At 39.0% G+C, this 23162-nt stretch overlaps 1 protein-coding gene across 1 annotated transcript; it reads left to right on the forward strand.

The window, feature by feature from the left end:
• The first annotated feature begins 10142 nt into the window (after window positions 1-10142).
• LOC141017149 (tissue factor-like) lies at window positions 10143-21619 on the forward strand. The gene is made up of 7 exons (XM_073491776.1): window positions 10143-10259; window positions 13704-13815; window positions 15803-15892; window positions 16730-16830; window positions 17714-17892; window positions 18820-18985; window positions 20752-21619. The coding sequence occupies exons 1-7, from the start codon at window positions 10193-10195 to the stop codon at window positions 20892-20894; spliced, it is 858 nt and encodes a 285-aa protein (XP_073347877.1). The 5' UTR covers window positions 10143-10192; the 3' UTR covers window positions 20895-21619.
• The last annotated feature ends 1543 nt before the right edge of the window (window positions 21620-23162 follow it).

Here is a 23162-nt window from a genome sequence, read left to right on the forward strand (position 1 = left end):
GGGACGGAGGTTCACCTTTAAGTAGGACAATGACCCTAAGCACACTGCTAAAGCAGCACTCCAGTGATTTAAGGTGAAATAGTTGAATGTCCTGGAGTGGCCCAGTCAAAGCCCAGACCTCAATCCAATTCAGAATCTGTGGTATGATTTAAAGATTGCTGTACACAGGCAGAACCCGTCCAACTTGAAGGAGCTGGAGCAGTTTTGCCGTGAAGAATGGGCAAAAGTTCCAGTTGCTAGATGTGCCAAGCTTGTACAGACATACCCCAAGAGACTTGTTTCACAATAAAAACATTTTTTGCATCTTCAAAGTGGTAGATATGTTGTGTAAATTAAATGATACAACCCCCCCAAAATTCCTACAAATTCCAGGTTGTAAGGCAACAAAATAGAAAGAATGCCAAGGGGGGTGAATACCTCCGCAAGCCACTGTATATGGATTACAGGCAGCAATTGTACAAATGGGTGATTACATATCAACATGCCTAGACATAACTGTTTGGGTCCCATAGGGGTCACTATTAGGTCCAAAACTGTTTATTTTGTACATAAATGATATATGTATGGTGTCCAAAAAAAATCAAATTTGTTTATTCGCAGATGACACCAATGTTCTTTGTTCTGGGGAAAATCTGCAGCAGCTTTTGGAGGAGGTCACGACAGAAATTATTAAATTAAAGCAATGGTTGGCATAAACATTTATCATTAAATTTGAACAAAACAAAACTTATGTTGTTTGAAATCTGCTATACTGATATACAAGTACATATGCTGAGTGATATTGTTAATGTGGAAAGAGTATGAAAACAAATTTCTGGGTGTGATTTTAGACCACAAAATCTGCTGGAAACCTCAGATCACTTATATTAGAACAAAGCTGGCAAAGAGCATTGCAGTTCTGGGGAAAACAAAACACATACTGGACCACAAATTACGCATGCACATTTTATATTCTTCACTTGTATCACCATATCTGAATTACTGTGTGGAAGTTTGGGGCAACATTTACAAAAGCAACTTTCAGCCATTATGCATACTTCAAAAGAGAGCAATCAGGATAGTACATAATATGGGGTATAGAGAACACGTGAACACACTGTTTTTAAAGTCACATGCACTGAAATGTATAGATCTGGTCAAATGTAAAACTGCAATAATTGTTTTTAAAGCAAAAAATAATTTACTTTCGTGCAACATTCAAAACAATGTTTTGTGGGGGGGGGGGGGGGGGGGGGGGTGTTATAATTTAATTTTAATGTGTTCCAACAACTAAGAAGAATCTCTGTATTTCAGTGTATGGGGTGGACTTGTGGAATGGGTTGGGTGATGAAAGCACAAACATAAATCAATTTTAAAAAACTATACAAAAAAGATATTTATGGCAGGTATATGGAAGAGGAAAGGTTGAGGTAGGGGTTTTCCTATTTTGTAACACTGGGTGGATATTTGGATTGTAAATAAATGTGGGATTGTTATTTATTCATTTGATTGGGTGGTAAATAAACTGGGGATAGTAGATTTTATATTAGTTGTAAATAAATTTGAGCATTTGATGAAATAATATTTGATACATATAAGTTTTACTTCTACCTTCTCCTTTAAGGACACTGTTTGGTTTATTTTTGATTATGTTGTTTTAATTTTTGGTTCGAAATAAAGTCATTTATTCATTCAAAAAGCACAAATGTTTCTACGGAAACTTAGAAAGGCTAAATTCCAGTGCCAGATTCTGGTGAACTTTAACAGAAGAGCAATAGAAAACATCCTGACTGGAAACTTTACAAACTGGCATGGTTCATCACGGCCCAGGACAGGAAGGCTCTGCAGCGGGTGATTAAAACCACCAGAACATCACTGGTACCATCTACAGAGCATCAGTAACATCAGTGAAGTGAGATGTCTGCACAGAGCCCAAATATACTTAAAGACAACACCCACCCAGCCACAGACTGTTCACCCTGCTGCCATCTGGCAAAAGATACAGAAGTACCTGCTGCCTCAATTCATCATCAACACTCCATTTTCTAAAATAGCACAAACGAGTCAAATATAGTTTTGTGTTTTAAATCCTTGTGATTTAAAATAATGACAATACATTTACCTTGTAACCTTGAATAGGAACCAGTGTGTTTTGAATGGAAGAGTGGCCTGCCACCATTGGCATAGAGAACAACAGATGAAAGTTTGCACTGGTGGAATACTAACCTTACCGCCCTGTTTGGGATACTAACACTAGATTGGAGAGAGACCAGTAGTAGAGTTGGGCAAGATGTTATGAGCATATTCTACCCATAACAGAGGTTTGCGTTGTGCATTGTAGGGCGGTCTCCAAATCCCTTGCTTCATCCCCTCCCTCTTGCTTTTGGACTGGGGGGTGGAAACCCAAAGAAAACTGAAATTGAACTAAAGGCAGCTGCAAAACTCAGAAAATGAGCAGTGAATTGAGTCCCCTGTCAGAGATAGAGGCTGAACAACCTAAACACCTTGTTCAACATAATACACAATTGTTGTCATCTGTTTAGGTGTGGCTGGGCCGCATTTCTTGAATGATAGATTCCTGCCAGAAACTTGACTAGAGAACAGAAAATGTGTGCATGTGTGTGTGTGTGTGTGTGTCTAGAACAGTCAGATGGTTTGTAATTGCTACCAGGAGGTTTCTTTCTAAATGATACACACTGAGGCAATGTTCCCACGCAGTTGCTCAATGCCATTTTAACTGTCGAAACAGGTCACTGATTTCTGCTGAAGAACTCATCAACGAACTGATCACCGCAAATGCCATTACTTTTAATAGATGAAATCACTGACGTCACTGATTCCCACAGGAATCTAAAAGACCCTCTGCTTTAGCGTTTCAAATTAGTACTTGGTATGTTCCACATTCCTTAGATTCTTTCCTTGCTTTCCTGCCTCATGGGGCTAATAAGGAGGTAGGGGCCATTTCAAATTTGTATACTGAGTTTGTATAGTACACGTAAAACAGAATCACAATGGCTTTCTGCATCAAATGTTTTTCTCTTCATGTCAGTTAATGTTTGTGTCTTGACACAATTTATGTAACAAAGAAAAGAAAACCTTTACAAATGACAGTTTCATAAAAAAAAGAAAAGAAAAAAAACTTGGGACTCAGGGATTGGAGGAGTCATCACTCCCTAATCACCAAGAAATGTTGTATGGAAAGTAAATGAAGGAGAAAAACACATCCTTCAAGTGGATCCCTCTTGAGAATGTTGTCAAGAGCAAAAAGTATTTTATTCAACTAGAAAACCAGCCTCAAAATTGAAGCGGGAATGATTTCTTAGCTGAATATTTGGTTTGTATTGAATGTATTTTTTTATTGGTTACTGTACAGTCTCTACTGTCAAAGCTACTTTTACACATTTTGACTGTTAAGACTACAAAGGCAAGTCATCTTCTGACACCTTGGCAGCTAAACTATTGTAGGAGATACACTGATAATAAACACTCGTTAATGGGGCACCACCTCCGTTATTTTGTCTATTTGAATAATCCGGAGGTAATTAATCAAATTCGACTGGACAAGTTTAACTTGTATCAATTCTTATCAATTTCAGATCAATTTATTCATCTCATATATGAAGAAGTGAATTCTACACATATCCATCGGTTCTCCACATTAAAAACAAACCTGCACAGACAACGACATACGGTTAAATATGTTTATTGACTAAATAATTCAGGTTAAATAAATGAAATGGCAATTTAAATGAATAACACAGGTAACAGGAAATGTGAAATAACTAAGTAATGGGTTATTAGTGGAATATGGCTGATGGTGAGATCATGGGTTAGGTTGAAGCATTTAAATATTACGGTAGTAATTTTAATACTAACGAGACCCTAACCGAATTTCTCTTAAGCTAAAAGATATGAATCAGAGCCATACACCATCTCATGTATCATGTGTGAATCCAGCTGTTGTGAGTGATGGAGAGCCTACTTTCTCAGCCGAGTTGCGGGGCCGCGGCGGCGGATTCCCTCGGGTGATTTGCAGCTCTAGCTGGCAGTCCCGGTCCGATGGCCGGGGGTCAGCTCGTCCGGCATAGGCGCCGATCCCGTGGGTGCTCCGGTGCTCGAGCACCCACTGGCAACGCTGAGCACCCACTGGCCAATCGGGATGGTCGATCAAAAAAATAAAAATAAAAAATAAAATAAAAAGAGTGAATGATTGAAACTTGTGGTGAAACTGTATCTTTAAAATGAACTGCATTTACTTAAATCGTATTATCCAATTAAAATCATTGCAGCTCTGTGCGTGTACACGTTAGCGTAGTCACGTAACCAATCGGATGATCGGATTTGGCTGCGGCTAAACAAGAGGCCTTCACGTACACACACACAGCAAAATGTGAAGGTTGGCTGCGTATCGGCGGGTAAAAATGGACAAGTTTGGCAAAACACAACTGCAGCTGCTGATAGCCTTAACGTTGAAAGCCCAGCCCTGCCAAGGCCAAGAAAAACCCCACGTCGACTGGATGACGGAGGCGCACCATCACACAGTTTCCAGTCACCAGAGGCCATGTACAGACAGCAGTTTTACCAGGTGATGGACACTGCAACTTCATCTTTGGATTGCAGGTTCAGTCAAGCTGCATTCAAACACATGTGCAGTATTGAGGATTTTGTGACGGGAAAAGGTGACTGTGGGAGCATCACAGAGTTTCATGGAGATGATCTGGATGAAGGCAGGCTGACACTTCACCGTGACATGTTCATTGACATAACCAAACAGAGGGGTGTTTGCATAAAAACATTTCGAGATGCTGTGGATTTCCTGAAAGGAGAGCATGGCGAGCCGCTGCGGACCCTGCTGCCAGAACTCACCAAACTGATCAGACTTGGACTCACTGTTCCCGTGACCTCTTGCACATCAGAGAGGTCATTCTCAGGCCTGCGGAGACTCAAAGCGTATCTACGCGCCACGATGGGACAGGGAAGACTCAATCACCTTGCGGTGTTGAACTGTCACAAAAACATTACAAGGAGCCGCAATCTGGATGCTATAGCCGATGAGTTTATCACGCGCACAGCTGCCAGGAGGAGCACGTTCCTCCTTAGGAAATAGACAATAGCAGACAGTGGTGAGTGACTGACTCAAAATTTTCTTTCCTTTCCTTAACAGTAAGCTGAAGATGTCTTGTGTCAAAAGCGTGTTTTGCGAATTAATGTAATAAACATAGCTTCATTGTTTCCTTGGTTGTACTGAAAAATACACACTGTGATATTGTAAATGTGCCGAGTGTAAATTAATAGGCTACTGTGTTTTTTGCTTAGGCTATGTGTTGCTATAGGTTACCTTTAATTATACGTGCAAGCGACATAATTAGTGTCACGTTGTGGAAAAAAAAGTGTTACGTTGTGGCCAGTGTGCATAATAGCCTACTGCTGCCTTCAGACTGTGTCGTATTTAGTTGTGGTTGGTGACTATCTATGCAATAAAAGTCAGTTTGAGACAATCATTACCTTGGTGGCATTCATTTAATTTGAGCACCAAAAAAAAAAAAAAAATAATAATTGAGCACCCACGGGCAAAAACATAAATCGGCGCCTATGTCGTCCGGTATCAGTCGGTTGGGCACCTCGGTCCTTTGTCTTAGGAAGAGGGCAGCTGGTCCCGTACCGATCCGGTGCAGATCTTGGCTCAATGCCCAGTGGGATGATACCGCTAGCGATCGATGGGGGCTTGTCAAAGAGTCTGTCTTTCGTTGGAAACCGCTTGCACGGTCTCGGACACAGCAAGTTGCTGTGTCGTGATGATGATTGTGATAAAGATGTTCTTCTTCGTTTCTTCGAGTGGTTTTCAGGCTCTGACTTTATAAACTAAATTTAACTTCTTGAATAAAATAACTGAGGACGATACGTTGATCAGGCGGATCTTCCGTTGTTAGTTAATGCAAGGTAATCTAAATTAAGTTCACTTCTTCCAAAGCAGGTTACGATACTTAACGGTATAAAACAAATTAAAACAGAACTTTGTTCTGGTACAAACTTAATAAAAGAAGCTAATCAATACTGCGAGCACTTCTGATGAGATCGCTGTCTTGGAGCGTGTTTCAAAGTAAAGTGAAGAGCTTCAAATAAGTTACAAAAGAAAAACTTAAACAAAATTAAAACTGAACTAAAACAAAAACTGTAAAACTGAAAAACAACAAAAACTTTTAAAAACTGACTCGAGAGACGTGATCTCTCCGTTTTATTACTTGCAAATCGAGGCGTGTCTAGGCGGGGCTTACCGGCTTTTGTCTCCAAGATTTAAACGTTACAAAACAGTGCTTCACCTTCTCACAGATTCTCACCATGGCTTAATAGATGCATGTTGTCTATCATGAAAATGATTATGACGTGATTAAACATTAATTATACATATTCAGCTTAATACTTGTTAAAACAAAGACATATCAGAGTCATTTACTGGTTATAACCATGAACATATTAAACAGAATATTTCTCGTCCAACTGTATCAGGACTCACCATCAGGAGGTGCTGTGGTTCCACCGAACACAGTACAGATTAAACATTAAAATTTGATCTCAGTCAATCTTAATCGTAGAGAAACGGGAGAAAGATCAGTTTTATGAGCTTCTCTTACTGTTTCTTAATGTGTTAGAAATAAGATTGTGAGATACTGACTTAATGGTTAATTAGAAATGGTCTGAAATCTGGAAGAATACAGAGGCCATTTGAATGGAATGTGAGCAGATAAGGATACCAGGCATATGTCGTAACTTAAAGAAGACAGAGTAACAGCATAGAAAAACACGTCAGAAGGTGTCCGATGTCCACTCTGTGAATGTTTGTGGATCAGAAGTCATAGAGACAGAGAGTTCAGAAATGGGAGAGAAAGTTCATCCAAAGGCTTTGGGTTGTAAATTAATTACAACTGTCCTCATTTGAAGTCTTTATGGTCCAGGAGAACACTATCCTCTCTGCCAGGAGATAAGATGGTCAGCCTGGAAGACGCCTCCTTCCTGTAAATCTTCTTCATCCAGATGAAAAGGGTTAACAACAAAAACAGGGCCCCAATTTAATGCAGAGGCGATGGCACAAGTTCCTACACTATTAACCAATGGTAATGTCTGGTAAGAGCTAGGATGAATACCAGTGCATTTTGACAATTAGATTTTTAAATTTGTAATAGTGCTTCTAATCTCACATTATAAGTGAGCCAAATTAATCTAACATTTTAATCCTGTTATAAATGTATATATAGAAATTGAAGAATTAAAAAATGTGCATACCAATTTGTTGAGTCTCATGGCCAGTGCTTGACAGTTGGTAGCCTTGAAAGGTATCATGCTGTCGAGCTGGCTGTATGAAATTGTAACATTATAAAGCACAATGTACGTGTACAGTTACCTTAACGTTGCTTCAGGTAACATTTCTTCCTCAATTTGTTCACCTACACCGACTGACCGAATTAAAAAGTACTATCACACAACAGAAGGACGTGAAGTGGATCAGAACATTAGTGAGTTCTGTTTGAACTTCTCTAGCGAACAGCATACTAAATCAAATAATTGAGTTGTGGATGCCTGGCGCAACCAGATGTACAGTTCGAAGGGGGGTCACACACTTGTTTACCTTAACAAAAAGAAATACATTTAAAAGAAAAAGAAATAACAAGAGGCAGATCCATGGACAGGGTTCATTAGAAGGGGACATATTACAAATATATTCTACTACTATATACTATTCTATACTACTATAACGGGGGATTATTGTCATTTTCTCAATATTGGATGATCCAAAAGACTGTGTGATTATCCATAAGTCTTCAGGGGGGGAAGGGTCATGGTGAGAATTTTTTGGGACTACTTTTGCATTACCTCGCAATATGTTTTAGTGTTTCCTCACAATAATTTTTACTTTCCCTCGTAATACTTTTTTCCTTCTCTCATCCTCTGGAGGTGCTCTTCACTGTCAGGGTGTCTCTGGGTTTGTTAGGTAGAGCTCACAGATTGGCTCTCCTCTGTCGCCCGGCTGCCCTGCCGCTGCCCCGCCACTTGGCCTGTCTGCTCTAACTAATAAGCACAGAGACACTGCAGCTGTGACAGCCAAAGTGTTAGTCTGTTTACTGACAGGGGAATCTATTCAATTCTCTGAATGTACAGTTAGGAAATAATATTACATCAGTAACACCGGCAGAGATTTCCGTGGCCCTGGTAACATTAGTCTGCTGGCCAACATGAGGGAGGGAGATCAGTGGGACCCTTCACCGATTGCCAGATCTCCGCTGTCCTGTCATGTTCACACCTCTGGGTGGTAGTCCTGCTGTATGACTAGAGGGAGGCAGAGAGCTCAGTGGGCTTCAATGAATTTACTAAATCACACCAGGAAAGAAAAAAGGAATTAGCTAGCATGCTATTGTATGACTGTATGTTCAGTGGTTGTGCTTGTGATTTTCTCATGGTTGGTCTGTAAAAAACAGCCAGCGTCGGAGCTGATGCGCTGCATTGTGCCCTGCCGGTAAACACATAGGCACTTTGGCTGTCGCAGCTGGAGTGTCTCTGGGCTCATTAGTCACCTCTCTCGTCACATTTAAAACCACAGCACGTCTCTGGGCTGTTTGTAGTGCAGTCTGGGATAAACATTGGACTTGAGAAGACTTCCTTCCACTTCTTTGCACCTTATAAATATGGTATAAGACATTCAAAAACTGGAATGTCTCATACCAGTGGCAAATTTTAGCTTTGAATCTATTTACTGACATCTGTCTCTGATGCTGTTTGCTCTTTAATTTGTCTGACTATGTTTATGTTTCTTTTTCTCTGCTGTGCTAAGGTCTCTCTCGCAGAACAGATCTTAATCTCAGTGAGATCATCTGATTGAATAAGGTTATATGATAAGTAATAGTTTAATAAGTAGTAAGCCATGCCAGTGACCTTTATGCACCATGCCAGGACCTTAGAGCTAGGATACATGAATGGCATGCAGCTTTTAGTGTTATTAGTGACTGACAAGTCAAAATGTTCTCCATGACAGCAGAGAAACAGAAAATGGTCCACTTCTTAGAGAAACTTAAGAAGACTTAATGACAAGTTCTTGTCAACTTTTACAAAGCAACAGAAAACATCCTGACTGGAAACATCGCAAACTGGCATGGTTTGTGCATGGTCCAGGACAGGAAGGCTCTACAGTGGGTGATTAAAACCAGATCAGAACATCACTGGTACCAACTACAGAGAATCAGTGACATCAGTGAAGTTAGATGTCCACACATAGCGCTAAGGATACTAAAAGACAACACCCACACCAGCCACAGTCTGTTCACCCTGCTGCCATCTGACAACAGATACAGAAATATCCACTGCTACACCACCAGACTACAGAGCAGCATCTTTCCTCAGGCTGTGAGACTGCTGACCTCAGCCTCAACACTCCACTATAAATAGTACATTTTTCTGACTTGATTATTATTTATTAATTTGTCTGTATAGTTTTTTTGTTGATAGTAAAATTTGAATCTTATTGCATAGTTCATCTTACTTGTACATCATTTTAGAGCAAATAATTAAAACATCAATATAGGGTATACACTGTAGGCATCAGGGCATCAGCTATTGGATATGAAAATCATTAACAATGGGATGAGCATTGACATCCTGTATCAGGTTAGTCTGTATTTGCATGTACTTTGTAAGTTTAGAAGGAGATGGGAAAGTTTCAGTGGGCCTTTCACAGACACGTGGTTGAATACACGGTTGAATGAGCAGCACAGAGCTGAGATTTCCTTTAAAGACAGAGCAAAGACAGAATCAACTGTTGAGTTATTGTGAGGGTGGGTGTAACTATTTCTTACTAATTACTAATGTAATCCAGTGGAGTTTTCATTCTGAACTGTCAAAGAGGGACAGATTCCAAGTTTTAAAGGGGTGTAATGTCTCAGCGAGGACATTCATTCAAGCTGTGCTTTTGTAAAAGGAGGAGTCCAAATGAAGCACAGCATTGCGAAACTTCATCAGCAGGCAGGCATGTGGGAGGGATCAGCAGGCGGACCCTAGGCGGAACCCTTGAGAGTCCCCCATTGCCCCCATCTTCAGCTCCCACACTCTCTGCTCTGCTGAGCACAAACAACAGTCAGTCTGAGCTGCTTGAGACCAGCGGAACAACTTATCCACAGCTACTTTTCCTGGATTTAGATAGTTTTCACAGGATTGAATTAGTGTTAACATGGCATCTCTGAAAAATGTGCTTCGTCTGGGAGTCTGTCTGTTTGCTTGGATCATCAGTACTGCTGGTAAGACTATGATGGATAGCTGGATGGATGGATAGATAGACAGACTTTTGTTGAGTAAGGACTAGTGCTGCTGTTTTTTATCAATATTACAAGTGTTGTGAAAACTTTTAAGCTTATGTAACAAACCCTTTTCAAACAGTTTCTAGTGGCTCATTCCCAGGCGGATTTGTGAAACAAACCCTTTTGTGAAACAAACCATTGTGTCATGTTTCAGAAAGTCTATCTTTTGTAATAGGGCTGGGCAGTATATCAATATCATATTGTGATATGAGTATCATCTTAGATTTTGTAAATAGTTATATAGTGATATGACATAACTACTGTCTTTCCCCAGTTTTAAAGGCTGCATTACAGTGATGTCATTTTAAAAAAAAAAAAAATTACTGGACTGTTCTACTTGTACTAATACATGGCCTTACCCACTTACTTATATCCTTATATGCACATGACTGATTCTAGTTTATCAACAATCTCATTCTGTTTATATGTGAAAGTAAAAGTAGTCATCCCGACAATATCATCGCAATAGTTATATTTGATTTTGTTGCCCAGTCCGAGCATTTATTCATTGCTTTTGAGGAGATTTCAGAGATCAGGATACATATTGTGTATTGCTGTGATTAGATAGTTGGAGGAAGGTATTCGATTATGGCCAGTTGTTCAGCTTTCAGATTTGTTACAGCTTGTAACTGTATCTGCAAGGGTTTGAATGTGGTTCCTATGTTCCTGTTCTAACTTAACAGTGACATAATTGTGTATGATGTCAGTATTTCAGGCATTGGTAGGCCTTTGTCAGGCCATTATCATGAGATGATGGCCAACATAGTTGCAATTAATAATAATAATCCGGTAATCATCAAAATATGCTTGAAGCTCTTAAAATGTCACTAAAACATACAGAGATTAATTTACGTTACATTTTGTTGAGAAAAAAATAGTTTGACTGCAACACAGACACTTTCTTTAGTGATCCTTTTTAGTGAATCAAAGGAAAGATGCAGACCCATTTTGTAGGAGTGTACATTATGGAGCTAGACATGTCACTGGTATTAGTAAGTATATTTAAAATCATCCTGATTTACAGTTATCCTGATAATGGTAATTCACAACAATCGACTTTGTGTTTTTGAGCTCAATCTGCATTAAATTCCTGCCTCCACACCAAAACAATGGAAGTGAATGGAACTTCCCAATACAGTTCCAAGCACTTTCATTGTAATACATCAGTTTGGACAAAAGGGACTATTTCTTCAATAGAAAAGCCCCCTTGTAAACTGTGGATAGTGTATTTTTATGGATTGTTCATTCATCTCTTGAGCATTTGTTATGAATAGCAGTGTTGGGCAAGTTATTGAGGTAGTGTAATAAGCTACTCATTAGTTATTACTCTGTTAAGAAGTCATAATACTTTACTTATGACTTAGAATGAAAAGTAATTAGTTACCTTACTCATTATGTTACTATATTACTTTTGCATAGGTAACATCTCCTCCACAATATAACTTACCCAGCAACAATCTTATTTAGATCTTGTCCACTTAATGTCTACTTGAGTGCCTGATGCTTCACTGCAGTAAACGCGGAAACAGGAAACACAGCATGTTTCGACAAGTTTCACATTGCTTTGTTGCTGTATCAGATGCTTCAGAAATGTACATGTTGTATTTTTTGCTGTTGAAAGTGTTTTGCTGCTCACACAAAAGTTTGCAACAGACCACAATGTTCTTTGCATGTTTGACTGAGACAAACTGACAGCGACATATTGTTCTCCCTCATCCTCCATCCTTTAGCCTTTTGGCTAGTAGCCATTGTGACTTGCCCTGATCTGCTGCCCATACATGCCACCGCAAGACAGCCTGCCTGGGACAAAAAACAAATTGCATTCTGGCAGCGCAGTAACACTACATTACTTAATATAGTAACTGCAATATTATGAATGATTTTGAAATCAATATTATATCATACTAATATTCATTAGTTTAGCTCATGAATTGTGCCTGAATGTAAGAGAGGAAGATTGAGTTCCAATATGATGGAACTTATTTTACAGCTGGGGTCCACTGTGTCAGCAAGAGAATGGACAGAGATGAGTTCTAAATTTTCATTTTAAATAAATGTGTCATATGTATAGATTTTGAATTTTTATATGAAATGAAAAATGTATTAATATTGCAGGTACAGAATCAGATGGATACATAGGAGGACATGTTTGATATCCATTTATTGGAAAAAGAAATCATTTTCAAGTAATGTTGTAAATCTGGACAATTCTGTGAAAGCCTGATAGAACTTAGCACAGTTGTAAAATTCTCTGCTATTTTAAAAATGCATGAGTATTTTGTAAATATTCCATGATGATATTCCAATCATTAGGACATTCATTTTAGACATGCTACTATCACATACAGTTACTAATCTTCACTGGCCTCACGATTCGATTCAATTACGATTCTCGATGCATATTACTGCACACGGCTACATTTTCATCATGTCATACAAGCAGTTAGATAAATCTAAACTCCCATTTTATTTAGAAAGTTCTTTCATCTGCATCTTTTCAATTCCAGTATCTGTGTGACCCACCTCAGAACATAAACAGTACAAAAACATAACATAAACAAAAAGTTCTGTGCTGTAATCCACAAGAAAGAGTTTTCACACAGCAGCTCCAAGCACCACAAACATGACCCTGTTGCACACACCTCTCTCACAGTTGGACAGCAAAGTTGAGAAGCACCTCCTAAATTGTTGGCTCATTAGCTGGGCTCACTTATGTATGCAGACGTCAGCTTCAGGTGAAAATGGCTAACGTGGTAATAAAATCTGATGTGCCCGAATAAAACGTTCAAAATTTGCCCTACTTGGTGTTTTTTTTTTTTTTTCACTCTGTGCTGATCTTTGCCTCCCTTCGCCGCATCAACGTAAGTAACGTTAACCTAATGTCTGGCAACTATTCAAAGCATGAGAGCAATGCAACTTTACAACTTTATTCCAGCCAAGGTCGGAATATCAACAATTAACATAAGCTGCAAACTCTCAGTTATGCACTGATCAGAGCTGAGATTTCTTTACTTCTACTGATGCACCAAAACGATTCACAACATTCTTTAGTCTTCGAAAGAAATGAATGCGATGAGAACCTAATTCAGTGTTACAAAAATTGGGTGTTTGCTGGACAGGCAGTGTCTCAAGCTGCATAAACAACATTTATAGGACTGTTTCTTTTGGCTCACATTCAGCTTTGCTCACTGGAAAAGTCTGACTTTGATTATGGTCTGTTTAGGAGAAAGAAGGTTGAGGAGGGGAGTTTTTTCTTCAACTTGTTTATCAAATTTAATATACATTATGGTGTAAACTCATAGAAAAAACACAAGACAAACACAAGAAGGGAGAATATTCAGAGATTGTGGATGAGCGAAGAGTAATGTTGCTTTTCATTTACAGATAGTGCTGTGCCCACAGCAGAGAATGTTCGCTGGGTGTCTCTGGACTTTAAAACCATCCTCACCTGGACCGTCAAAGAACCTAACCACAAATTCACCATCCTGTACTCTGTGTAAGTGCACACACACACACACACACACACATACAGATTGACAGAAGTGCATTACTCAAGAGTAAACCAAATATGTTGACTGTGTAAGGTTTTAGATAACATCATATCATAGCACAAGTGTTAATACTTACAATTAAATATGTTTTTTTGTCAAAATGGAGAATTGTTTTTATCACGTCTTGCTCTCTATTTCACCTTTTTGCCAATATCATGCACAACATAAAGTTTGTAGGTATTCATAAAGTTATTTTAGAGTTTGTAGTATCCTGGAAATTAATTTAAAAAAAAAAGATGACTCATCCTGCACATTGCGTCCAGTAAATGTTGTCTTAATTTTTCTGAAGCTGCCATGGATGTATAAAAAGATGGACTCCCAGAGTTTCTGGGACCTGGCTAATGAATTGCTGTACAAGAACCCAACTCTATAACTTTATTCACTGATGAATCTCTCTTGGGAAGTATTTTCTGGTTTTCTCTCTACTTTCTTCTGGTTGCTCCACCTCAATCTGCTTACTATTACTGACCATCAGCCTCCAATGAACACCTCTGGACCGGGGCCATATGTAGCCTCCAAGAACAAGCAAGGGCAGTTACAGTAACAAGGTGATTTATGCAGTTTCCTGACGGACAGATACTGGTAGCTTTGTTATTGCTAAGTAATTGTTACTGCTAACTAATTGCTTCTAAATATATCTACCATTAGGTAGTTAGCTTGGTTAGCAGTGCAGCTACAGCGTTTGTCTTCTTGAAGGCTGTGTTGCTCTGTCCCTGTTGTGCTGTGGTCACTGGGAGCTACCAGTTCTGTGTGAGTCCGCGGACCATTAGCTCCATGGAGAGTGGCGCAACGCACATTTGGTTCTATTGGCTGCTGTAAATGCAAATCAAAATCCATTAGCTGCTTGATTGGAACTTTAAGAAAAGGTTCATAATGCCTCTTTGACGATTGCAATGTGAGTGTTAATGAATTGCTGATGCAGATGAAACAAAAATATTGTTGTTAGGCCACAATGAGCAGCAATATGTTTGGAGGAATGAAGGTGAGGCCTTTAACCCCAAGAACACCAAACCTACTGTCAAGCATGGTGCTGTTAGTATTATGCTGTGGGGCTGTTCTGCTGCCAGTGGATCTGCTGCCCTTAAGAAAGTAAATGGAATAATGAAGAAGGAGGATTATCTCCAAATTCTTCAGGAAAACCTAAAATCATCAGCAGAAGATTGGCTCTTGGGTTCAGCTGGGTGTTCCAACAGAACAATGATCCCAGACACACATCAGAAGCGGTAAACGAATGGATCAGTCAGGCTAGAATTGAGGTTTTAGAATGACCTTCCCAAAGTCCTGACTTGAACCCAATCAGAACATGTGGACTGTGCTGAAGAAACAAGTCTGTCCCAGGACCCCAACAAATTTAGTTGAACTTCACCAATTCTGTCAAATGAAGAGGTTAAATATTCATCCAGAGGACGACCAGAAGCTTGTGGATGGATATCAAAAGAACCTAACTGAGGTGAAAATGGCCGAGAGACATTTAAACAATTATTAGAATTACTGTATGTATATTTATGATCCAGCAGATTTGGTCACATTTTCAGAAGACCTATGATAATATGATATATATGTTATTTACAAGTGTATGTAAACTTTTGACAGCAACTGTATAATGATGGAGTATATATTGCATGATATATACATCTGAAGGCTTCTCACACACAAAGACACTGTCCCGTACTTTTTATACTCCCATCATTTTTCTGGTGAGTCTAGCGCAGCTCTTTTTATTTTTCATGTCCGTGTTTTCAGTGTGGAATGTGTTCCTGTACTGAAGTGACATCACACTGTCTCCAGGAAAAAATTTACTTTTGATCTCTGTTTTAAAAACTATATCTACCTTAAATTAAAGTGCTGGTTCAAGTCAGAGATGTTAATATTCTCTCTCTGTTTTCTTTTCTTTTTTTTTCTTCTGCTTTTTGTGTTTTGTTATGGTATCAGGGGTGATGAAGACTGGCAGGAGAGTCAGGACTGCATCCAAGTGTCAGAGTTAGAATGCGAACTGACCAATGATCTTCAACCCTTTGACAGGTAGGAACAACACTTATATGCATTATACTTTTATCTTATGTACAGTAATACTCCTGTATTGTACCGACTTAACCCATTGTGTAACCCATCAAAACCCATTGTGTTGTGTGATAAAACACCACTTTTCAGATTGGCTTCTTATTCCAACTCCCTGTGCACTAATCATGCTGAAATATTTTTGTTCTTTTAGCTCTTCCATTTATCATTTTAGAAGTTCCCTGTCCTTCCCTTATGGTAACCAGTCTAAGTCCGCTTTTTAAAATTTTAGGTCCATAATTTTATCTTGGGTCACTACTAGAATAGGGTTACATGATTTAATACTCAAAAAAACATAATTTCTCATACTGATACTGTTCAGTGCTGCAGAACTGTATTCTCCCTCTGTCTGAAACTCTCCGTTTTAGCTCCCATCTCTTTAAGGTGCCCCTCCCGAATACCCTGGCTGCTCTGATTGGTCAGCTCACACACACAACTTACTAACTACTAGCCACTAGGCAAACATTATGCAAATGTGTGACATGGTGACGCAGAGTGATAAAGTGACAAAGTCATGAAATTAAAGGCGGGACTACTGATGAGGTGTTTCAGCCACTTCAGGAGCAGAGTTTTCTGTGGGCGAGAGGAGCTTCTTTTATTGTGGACTTTGACTTTTACATGCACAAGAACCTATATGATACACTGAAGGAAAATAAAAAAAAATAAAATGCACAATAGGTCTCCTTTAAATAAATCCCATTTGTATTTCTTAAACATTTTGTAATCTCGAAACAAGATGCATGTTGAATGCATACCACATACCTCCAAACCATACTTAGGCTATGTGTTCAACTTTGACAGGAACTACTCTGCGGACATTCAAACAGACACCACGGATGATGACTATACCGCTGATGAACCCCCTCATACTATTTCCACAATCTTCAACCCCTATAAAGAGAGTGGGTATTGCACGCGCGCACACACACATGCACACACACTCACAGACAGACAGACACACATAGGACTTTTACTTATAAAAGAGTATTTTAACATTTTTCTACTTCATCATTATTACATTATCATTATTAAATGAGAAGTGGCTGGGAAAGCTCTAGCCAAGAAGCCTCTTGCTAGTTGGCTTTGGAGGAGTTTCTTCCAATAGGCGGGTGGGAAGTGACCCTCCCACTGGGGTCCATGGCAGCAACAATGGCCCTGTTTGATGGGATGAGCGTCGAGGACACATGCACGGCAGTGCTGCTGTCCATTGGACATGACAGGCTCCTCATCAATGTCTGTGCTTGCTAGTACAAGGTTCAGGGTTAATTTATTTACCATTTTACAACCCAAAGGTAAAAAACCAAAACTGAATTTGAGTTCCTTATGCTACATCACAGAAACAACAAAAACAAAATGATTTTGTGTGGAGGATGAGTTCAGCAGTCTCACAGCCTGAGGAGTGAAGCCGCTCTGTAGTCTGGTGGAGATACTACAGGGTGAACAGACTGTGGCTGGGTGGCTGTTGTCTTTGGGCTCTGTGCAGACATCTCACTTCACTGATGTCACTGATACTCTGTATATGGTACCAGTAATGTTCTGGTGGTTTTATTCACCCTCTGTAGAGCTTTCCTGTCCTGTCCGCTCCTCTGTAAAAGTTGACCAGAACCTCAGTCTATCTAACAGAACACAATTATCAATTGTGAACACACAAAGGTGATAGTTCCAGTCCAACTGACTCTCATTTTTACGCTTCATGAATGAATGAATGAATATAATATGAAACATGGTTTCATAGTTGTCATGACAGGAAGTCATATGACAACAGTCGATATGTCCTCTCCTCAGGTAACATCAGTGCTGTAAAATTCACTGTGAAGTCTGTAGACAAGAACCGAGTCATTGTCAACATCACAGATCCTCTAACCAGTATCCATCAGCGTCTGAAGCAGCTCAGCATCAGAGACATCTTCAAACATGACCTCAAGTACAAGATCAGCTACTACAAGTCTGGGAGCACAGGCAAGGTACCATATTCAACACTGACACTGATAAGCCTGAAAATAAGCCTGCAGATGACCTGTAGTTGGGTCTTTTTAGCTAGAAAATAGCCAGTGGCTGGCTTGCAAGTGTCTCAGGAGAGAGGGGAGGCAAGAGAGAGTGGGTTTCCGACTTGGACGCTTGTTGGCTGTTGCAGGTTAGAAGCTCCTTTTTGGTCAAATGAGGTGTCAAACTGAAAGCTAAAACTGCAGTCACTATGTTGTTTATAAAATCAAAGGATAACCGGAATTATACGCCAAAATAGGAGGAATATTTGGACAGAAAATAGCAAGTTGATTAAAATTGACTAAATACAATTTTACATCCAGCTTAAATTCAAAGCCTTGTGTGCCAAGTGTTCAGTGTAATGATGTTTAATGTCCCAGACAACTTCTGCAATCTCATTTAGGCGCTTGTTGGCAACCGCCTTTTAACCAGCTGCTGTAGTCTTATATTTAATGTTGCTAATGATCATGATACATGCTTTAGAAAGAAAAGTCAAATGTGCTGTCAAACTGAAAAGCTTGCTTTAGAAAGAAAAAGACTTTCAAGAATGTAATGTAAATTACTTTAAGTCAACTGGGCATTTAATTATACTGTTACTAATACTAACCTGGGCTTGCCTGTGAGAGACAGAGACATGTGGAGGGACATTCAATTGTCACCCGAAAGATAAAATAAAGTTTTTAAAATGAATAAGGGTAAGAGTTCATATTGGAAAATATTGATATTAGAAAGATACTTATTTGTTATAATGTTTTAGTTTACCAAGAATATTATAGTCAAGGGCAGAGATCATATTATTTGATTTCTAGGTTTGATATATAACACTGTAGGCTAATCAAGAATTCCAGCTCTTAGTGTTAACTGTAAATGGTATGCTAGATAAGTAATTTCCTATTCTTACCTGATAGAGAGACATCACATCTGACACCAGTGAGGCAGAGGTTCCGAACCTGGATGAAGGACAGGGTTACTGCTTCATGGTGGCAGCTTTCATCCCCTCAAGACCCAAGAACACCCAGTTGGGAGCCTGGAGCGGACAGTTGTGTACACGTGGAGGCCCTGGCGGTGTGACAGGTGCACACACTCTGTATACACTACACTATGCTTCACTACACTACACAGTGTATTCAAGGATCTCTACATCAATCCATCTGGAGAGTAACATCAGCATCACATAAGGGCAGATATATCCTATTATGGAAGGCAATTATGGCCAAATATTAAAATATTAATTTGAGTTTTTAGTGGAGCAGATAAGTCACATAATCGTGCATTTGGTGATACAAGCATGAAAATTGGCATGAGCAGTCTCCATGGGTCACTTGACAAGAAAATTGTCCCAGCCACTTGGAATTTCAAGTTGGCGGCCATTTGTCAAGATGGCCGCCACCTTGGTCGAACAGTTAAGTGATGTAATCATTTGGTTGGTGATATAGGCATGAAAATTGGCATGGGCAGTCTCCATGAGTCACTTGCCAAGAAAATGCTCCCAGCCACTTGAAATTTCAAGATGGAGGCCATTTTTCAAGATGGCCGCCACCTTAGTAGAGCAGTTAAGTGATGTAATCATTCAGTTGGTGATACACACATGAAAATTTGCATGCGCAGTGTACATGGGTCACTTGACCAGAAAATACAACATCACTTAATTGTTCCACCAAGGTGGTGGCCATCTTGAAAAATGGCCGCCAACTTGAAATTTCAAGACAATTTCTTGACAATTTTCTTGTCAAGTGACCCATGGAGACTGCTCATGCCAATTTTCATGCTTGTATCACCAAATGCACAATTCTGCCTAAAATCAGCTCTTAGCCGCTTCACTATTTCTGAAAGGCAGAATTCTGAGAAAAAAGTCAGAACTCATTTTTTAAAAGGTCTGACTAAGAAATCTGACTTTTTTCTCAAATTCTGAGGAAAAAGTCATAAATGAAACACATTTTTCCCAGTGGCCCTGATCCTCTTCCACATACGACAGGTCAGAAATTGAAACTTCAGTGCTCCCTGTGATGAATAAATCTTTGTACAGTAGGTCTTTTGTGGTGGCTACGACTGGAAGGACTGAAGTGGCTGGAGGGTTGGTGGTGTGATCCCCAGGGTTTCTGAGGGGACACCAGAATTTTTTCCTGCAAATTGAAAATGGTCACTTTGGGGGCACAGCCAAGAGATTAGAAATACCAAGGCCATGAGTCCTGCTTATGGCTTGTATGGATAAGAAGTTCTGTTGTCTGGTGTGGTTAGAAAAATGACCACAAAGCACGTCACCTGGAAAAGAGGTCTCTATGCCTCAAAGAGCTTTCTTGTAAACAGTTTGCTCACATTAAATGTGTCTCACACAAACACAGTTAATCCTTAAAGCTTGTCTTACAAAAGAACTCGTGTGCTCAACTCAAAAGTCTTATGAGTGTAATGTGTGCCAACTCTTAAAAAAGGTATAATAACAAAGTCATCATCACTCCCATGTATGCATGTTATAGTCTTTAATATTGCACAGCAACAGAAAGAAACAAATACATTTCAGTTCGAGGATTTTTCATTGTAACATGAGTTTTATATGCCACATTGAAATGAAATCATAACCTAGAAAAAGAGTTGAGGGATAGCATTCAGTAGACAGTCAATCACAAAAATGCCACTGTGTTTATTTTACTTGATTTATTTTTATTTGACATTTTTGGCATTCTTAGTCTTCCATACTGGCAGTGCAAGTAATACAGACAACACAGGGGCCCACCAGGCACTCTACAGAGTCAGTAATGGTTACAACTATACTATGTGTGTTTAAAGTTATAAGTAATGAGCCAGATTTATTTGTCTAACTGTGACTCTCAATGTCCCTCCAGACTTGAGTCTTGGTGCGTGGGTTGGTGCGATCTTCGTCTTGCTAACAGTCCTCATCATCATCATTACGGTGACGGTCCTCTGCTGCAGACGCCGCCGAGAAAGAAACAGCTTCCAAACATCTCAATCATCAGCACCTATTTAGTGTATGTGTGTGTGCCTGTGTGTGTTGTGTGTCTTTCAAAGACGGAGCTGGCTTCCCTTCAGTTTTCTATCTCTGTTCCTGTGATAACTGTACTTTACTTCGCTTTGCTCTTTGTTTAAAGTGTATTGCGGTTGTTGTTTTTTATTTCATATTTTAATTGACATTAAGGATAAACTCTGCAGACTGCTGTCAACAGGTATTACTTTATGCATACCACCTAACATGTATCCCATTTGAATGGCTTATGTGGATCCTCGCTTATTAGCCCATCAAAAATCAAGCACAGTTTTGTTTTAGAATATCAAATGCAAACCACAGTACTTCTTTCAACTGAAAAAATTTGGTCAAAAGCTAATTAAGAGGATTTTAAATGTGATTTAAATATTATATTATTATGCCCAAAACTTACCTTTTTTTTAAATTTCTTTCCAGGATGTCAGTCTGGTTTTCTCTTAAATGTTTTCATAATTTATCATTCTTTAAACTCAACTTCCCATTCAAGTTTTGTCAGGACCAAATAGAAATGACCCCTACGAGTACAATAAATTAAGCTCTTTAGTGGCATCAAGTGGTTGCTTGATGAAACTACAATCCATCTTCAACCGTACTTTTAACTTGTAACTATGTAGATTCAGATTCATAATTGTATTAATTTTGTGTGACAAGAGTACCTTTTGTTGATCAAAAGGAAGGAAAAGCAATAGAATAATAAAAATGGAAAAGTTCTCCTGTTTTTTTTCATCGGTTATATATACATACATGCATACACACATGCATACATACATACATACACACACATATATATATATATATATATATATATATATATATATATATGTATATATATATATATATATACACTCTTCTTAAACACAAGTTTAGGAGTTTTGTTCTGTGACAAAATATGTCAGTAAATGCTAGGGGTGGTTACTTATGTGTGTCTGTATATGATGTAGTGTGTCCCTTCAGAGTTGCCATAAGGCTGGAATTGCTTACCAGCTCACCACTGTAGTCAGCACTGTTTCCCACTGTTGCTCTGACGGCAGTCTTCAACCGTCTCACCCAGCATTCAGATCAACTCTCATATCCCAGCATACATTTATGTACATCCCTGTGATGATTTTAGAAGTGTCTTTGTCTATGCACCACATGTCTGTAACTTAGTTGTGTCCAACCTCTGAAGCTTGAAATGAAGATAGTTGGCTAGCTACACTGAGGAAGTTAAGAAATAAATAGCAACGACACAGTTCAGAGAAAAAAAAAAACACATCAACAGCAGCCAGCAAAAGATGAGCAGCAGAGATGCAAAAACAGTCACGACAAACAATCGGAAATGATTTAATAAGAAAATAATAAATGCAACATAGAGACGTAACGTTAATGTAATAATCCAAAATCCAAGTGATAAATCCCATAGGCTTTTTGTTGAGAGAACCATGGTGATGCTAACCTCTGGTGAGTCTACAAAAACATGTCAACTGTTCATTGATGGGATACAAGATGGCTTGTGTTTCTCTGAACTTTGGCTTTCTTACAAAAAAAAGGTCTTGCCTACGACTCAAACTTTCTGTTGCTAATTAAATTAAGAACAGTCTAATCAGCACTTGATGGAACATTTGTGGGATTTTCTGCCACAAAAAGCCTAAAAACAACATCATTGAGGAAAATGTCAGCATTGTGCATGAATTGTTGGATCAGCATAAAGACAAACAGACCTTTGTTTTAACAACAGAAATACAACTTCCAAACCTGTCTACAGATCATAGCTCATTCTCCAAACCCTGCTGTGTTTTGGTGCTGTTAACATAATTGTTTTTCTGAGAATAGAGGTTGATTCTGTTGCACACTGTTGTTCCCCTTTGGAAGTGGTCAATTGAAGACAAACCAGACCACATGCTGGAACTATAGATTACTTTTATTTTATTTTTTCCAACACAGAAGTTCACATTTAGACAGCAACACATACAACATCAGACATAAATGTATTATCATCACAAGAAACCATGGCAGAACACAGAATTGTTTTGAATATCATTTCCCCCAACCATGGCTTTTAAAGTGCATACATCTGTATCATAAAAAACACACATACTGCAAAAAATGAAAAGTTCCAGAAGCAAATTTATCTTCTCCATCTCTGAACAATATTACTGCTCTGACAGCTGCTTTCAGTAATGTTCTGATCATGTCCAGGTCTTGAACATTGAACAACAGATATATAAACAGCCTGTAAATAAATTATTACAAAATAAATAATACACAAATATG

The sequence above is a fragment of the Pagrus major genome, chromosome 21 (genome assembly GCF_040436345.1).
Source record: "Pagrus major chromosome 21, Pma_NU_1.0".
Lineage (NCBI taxonomy): Eukaryota > Metazoa > Chordata > Actinopteri > Spariformes > Sparidae > Pagrus > Pagrus major.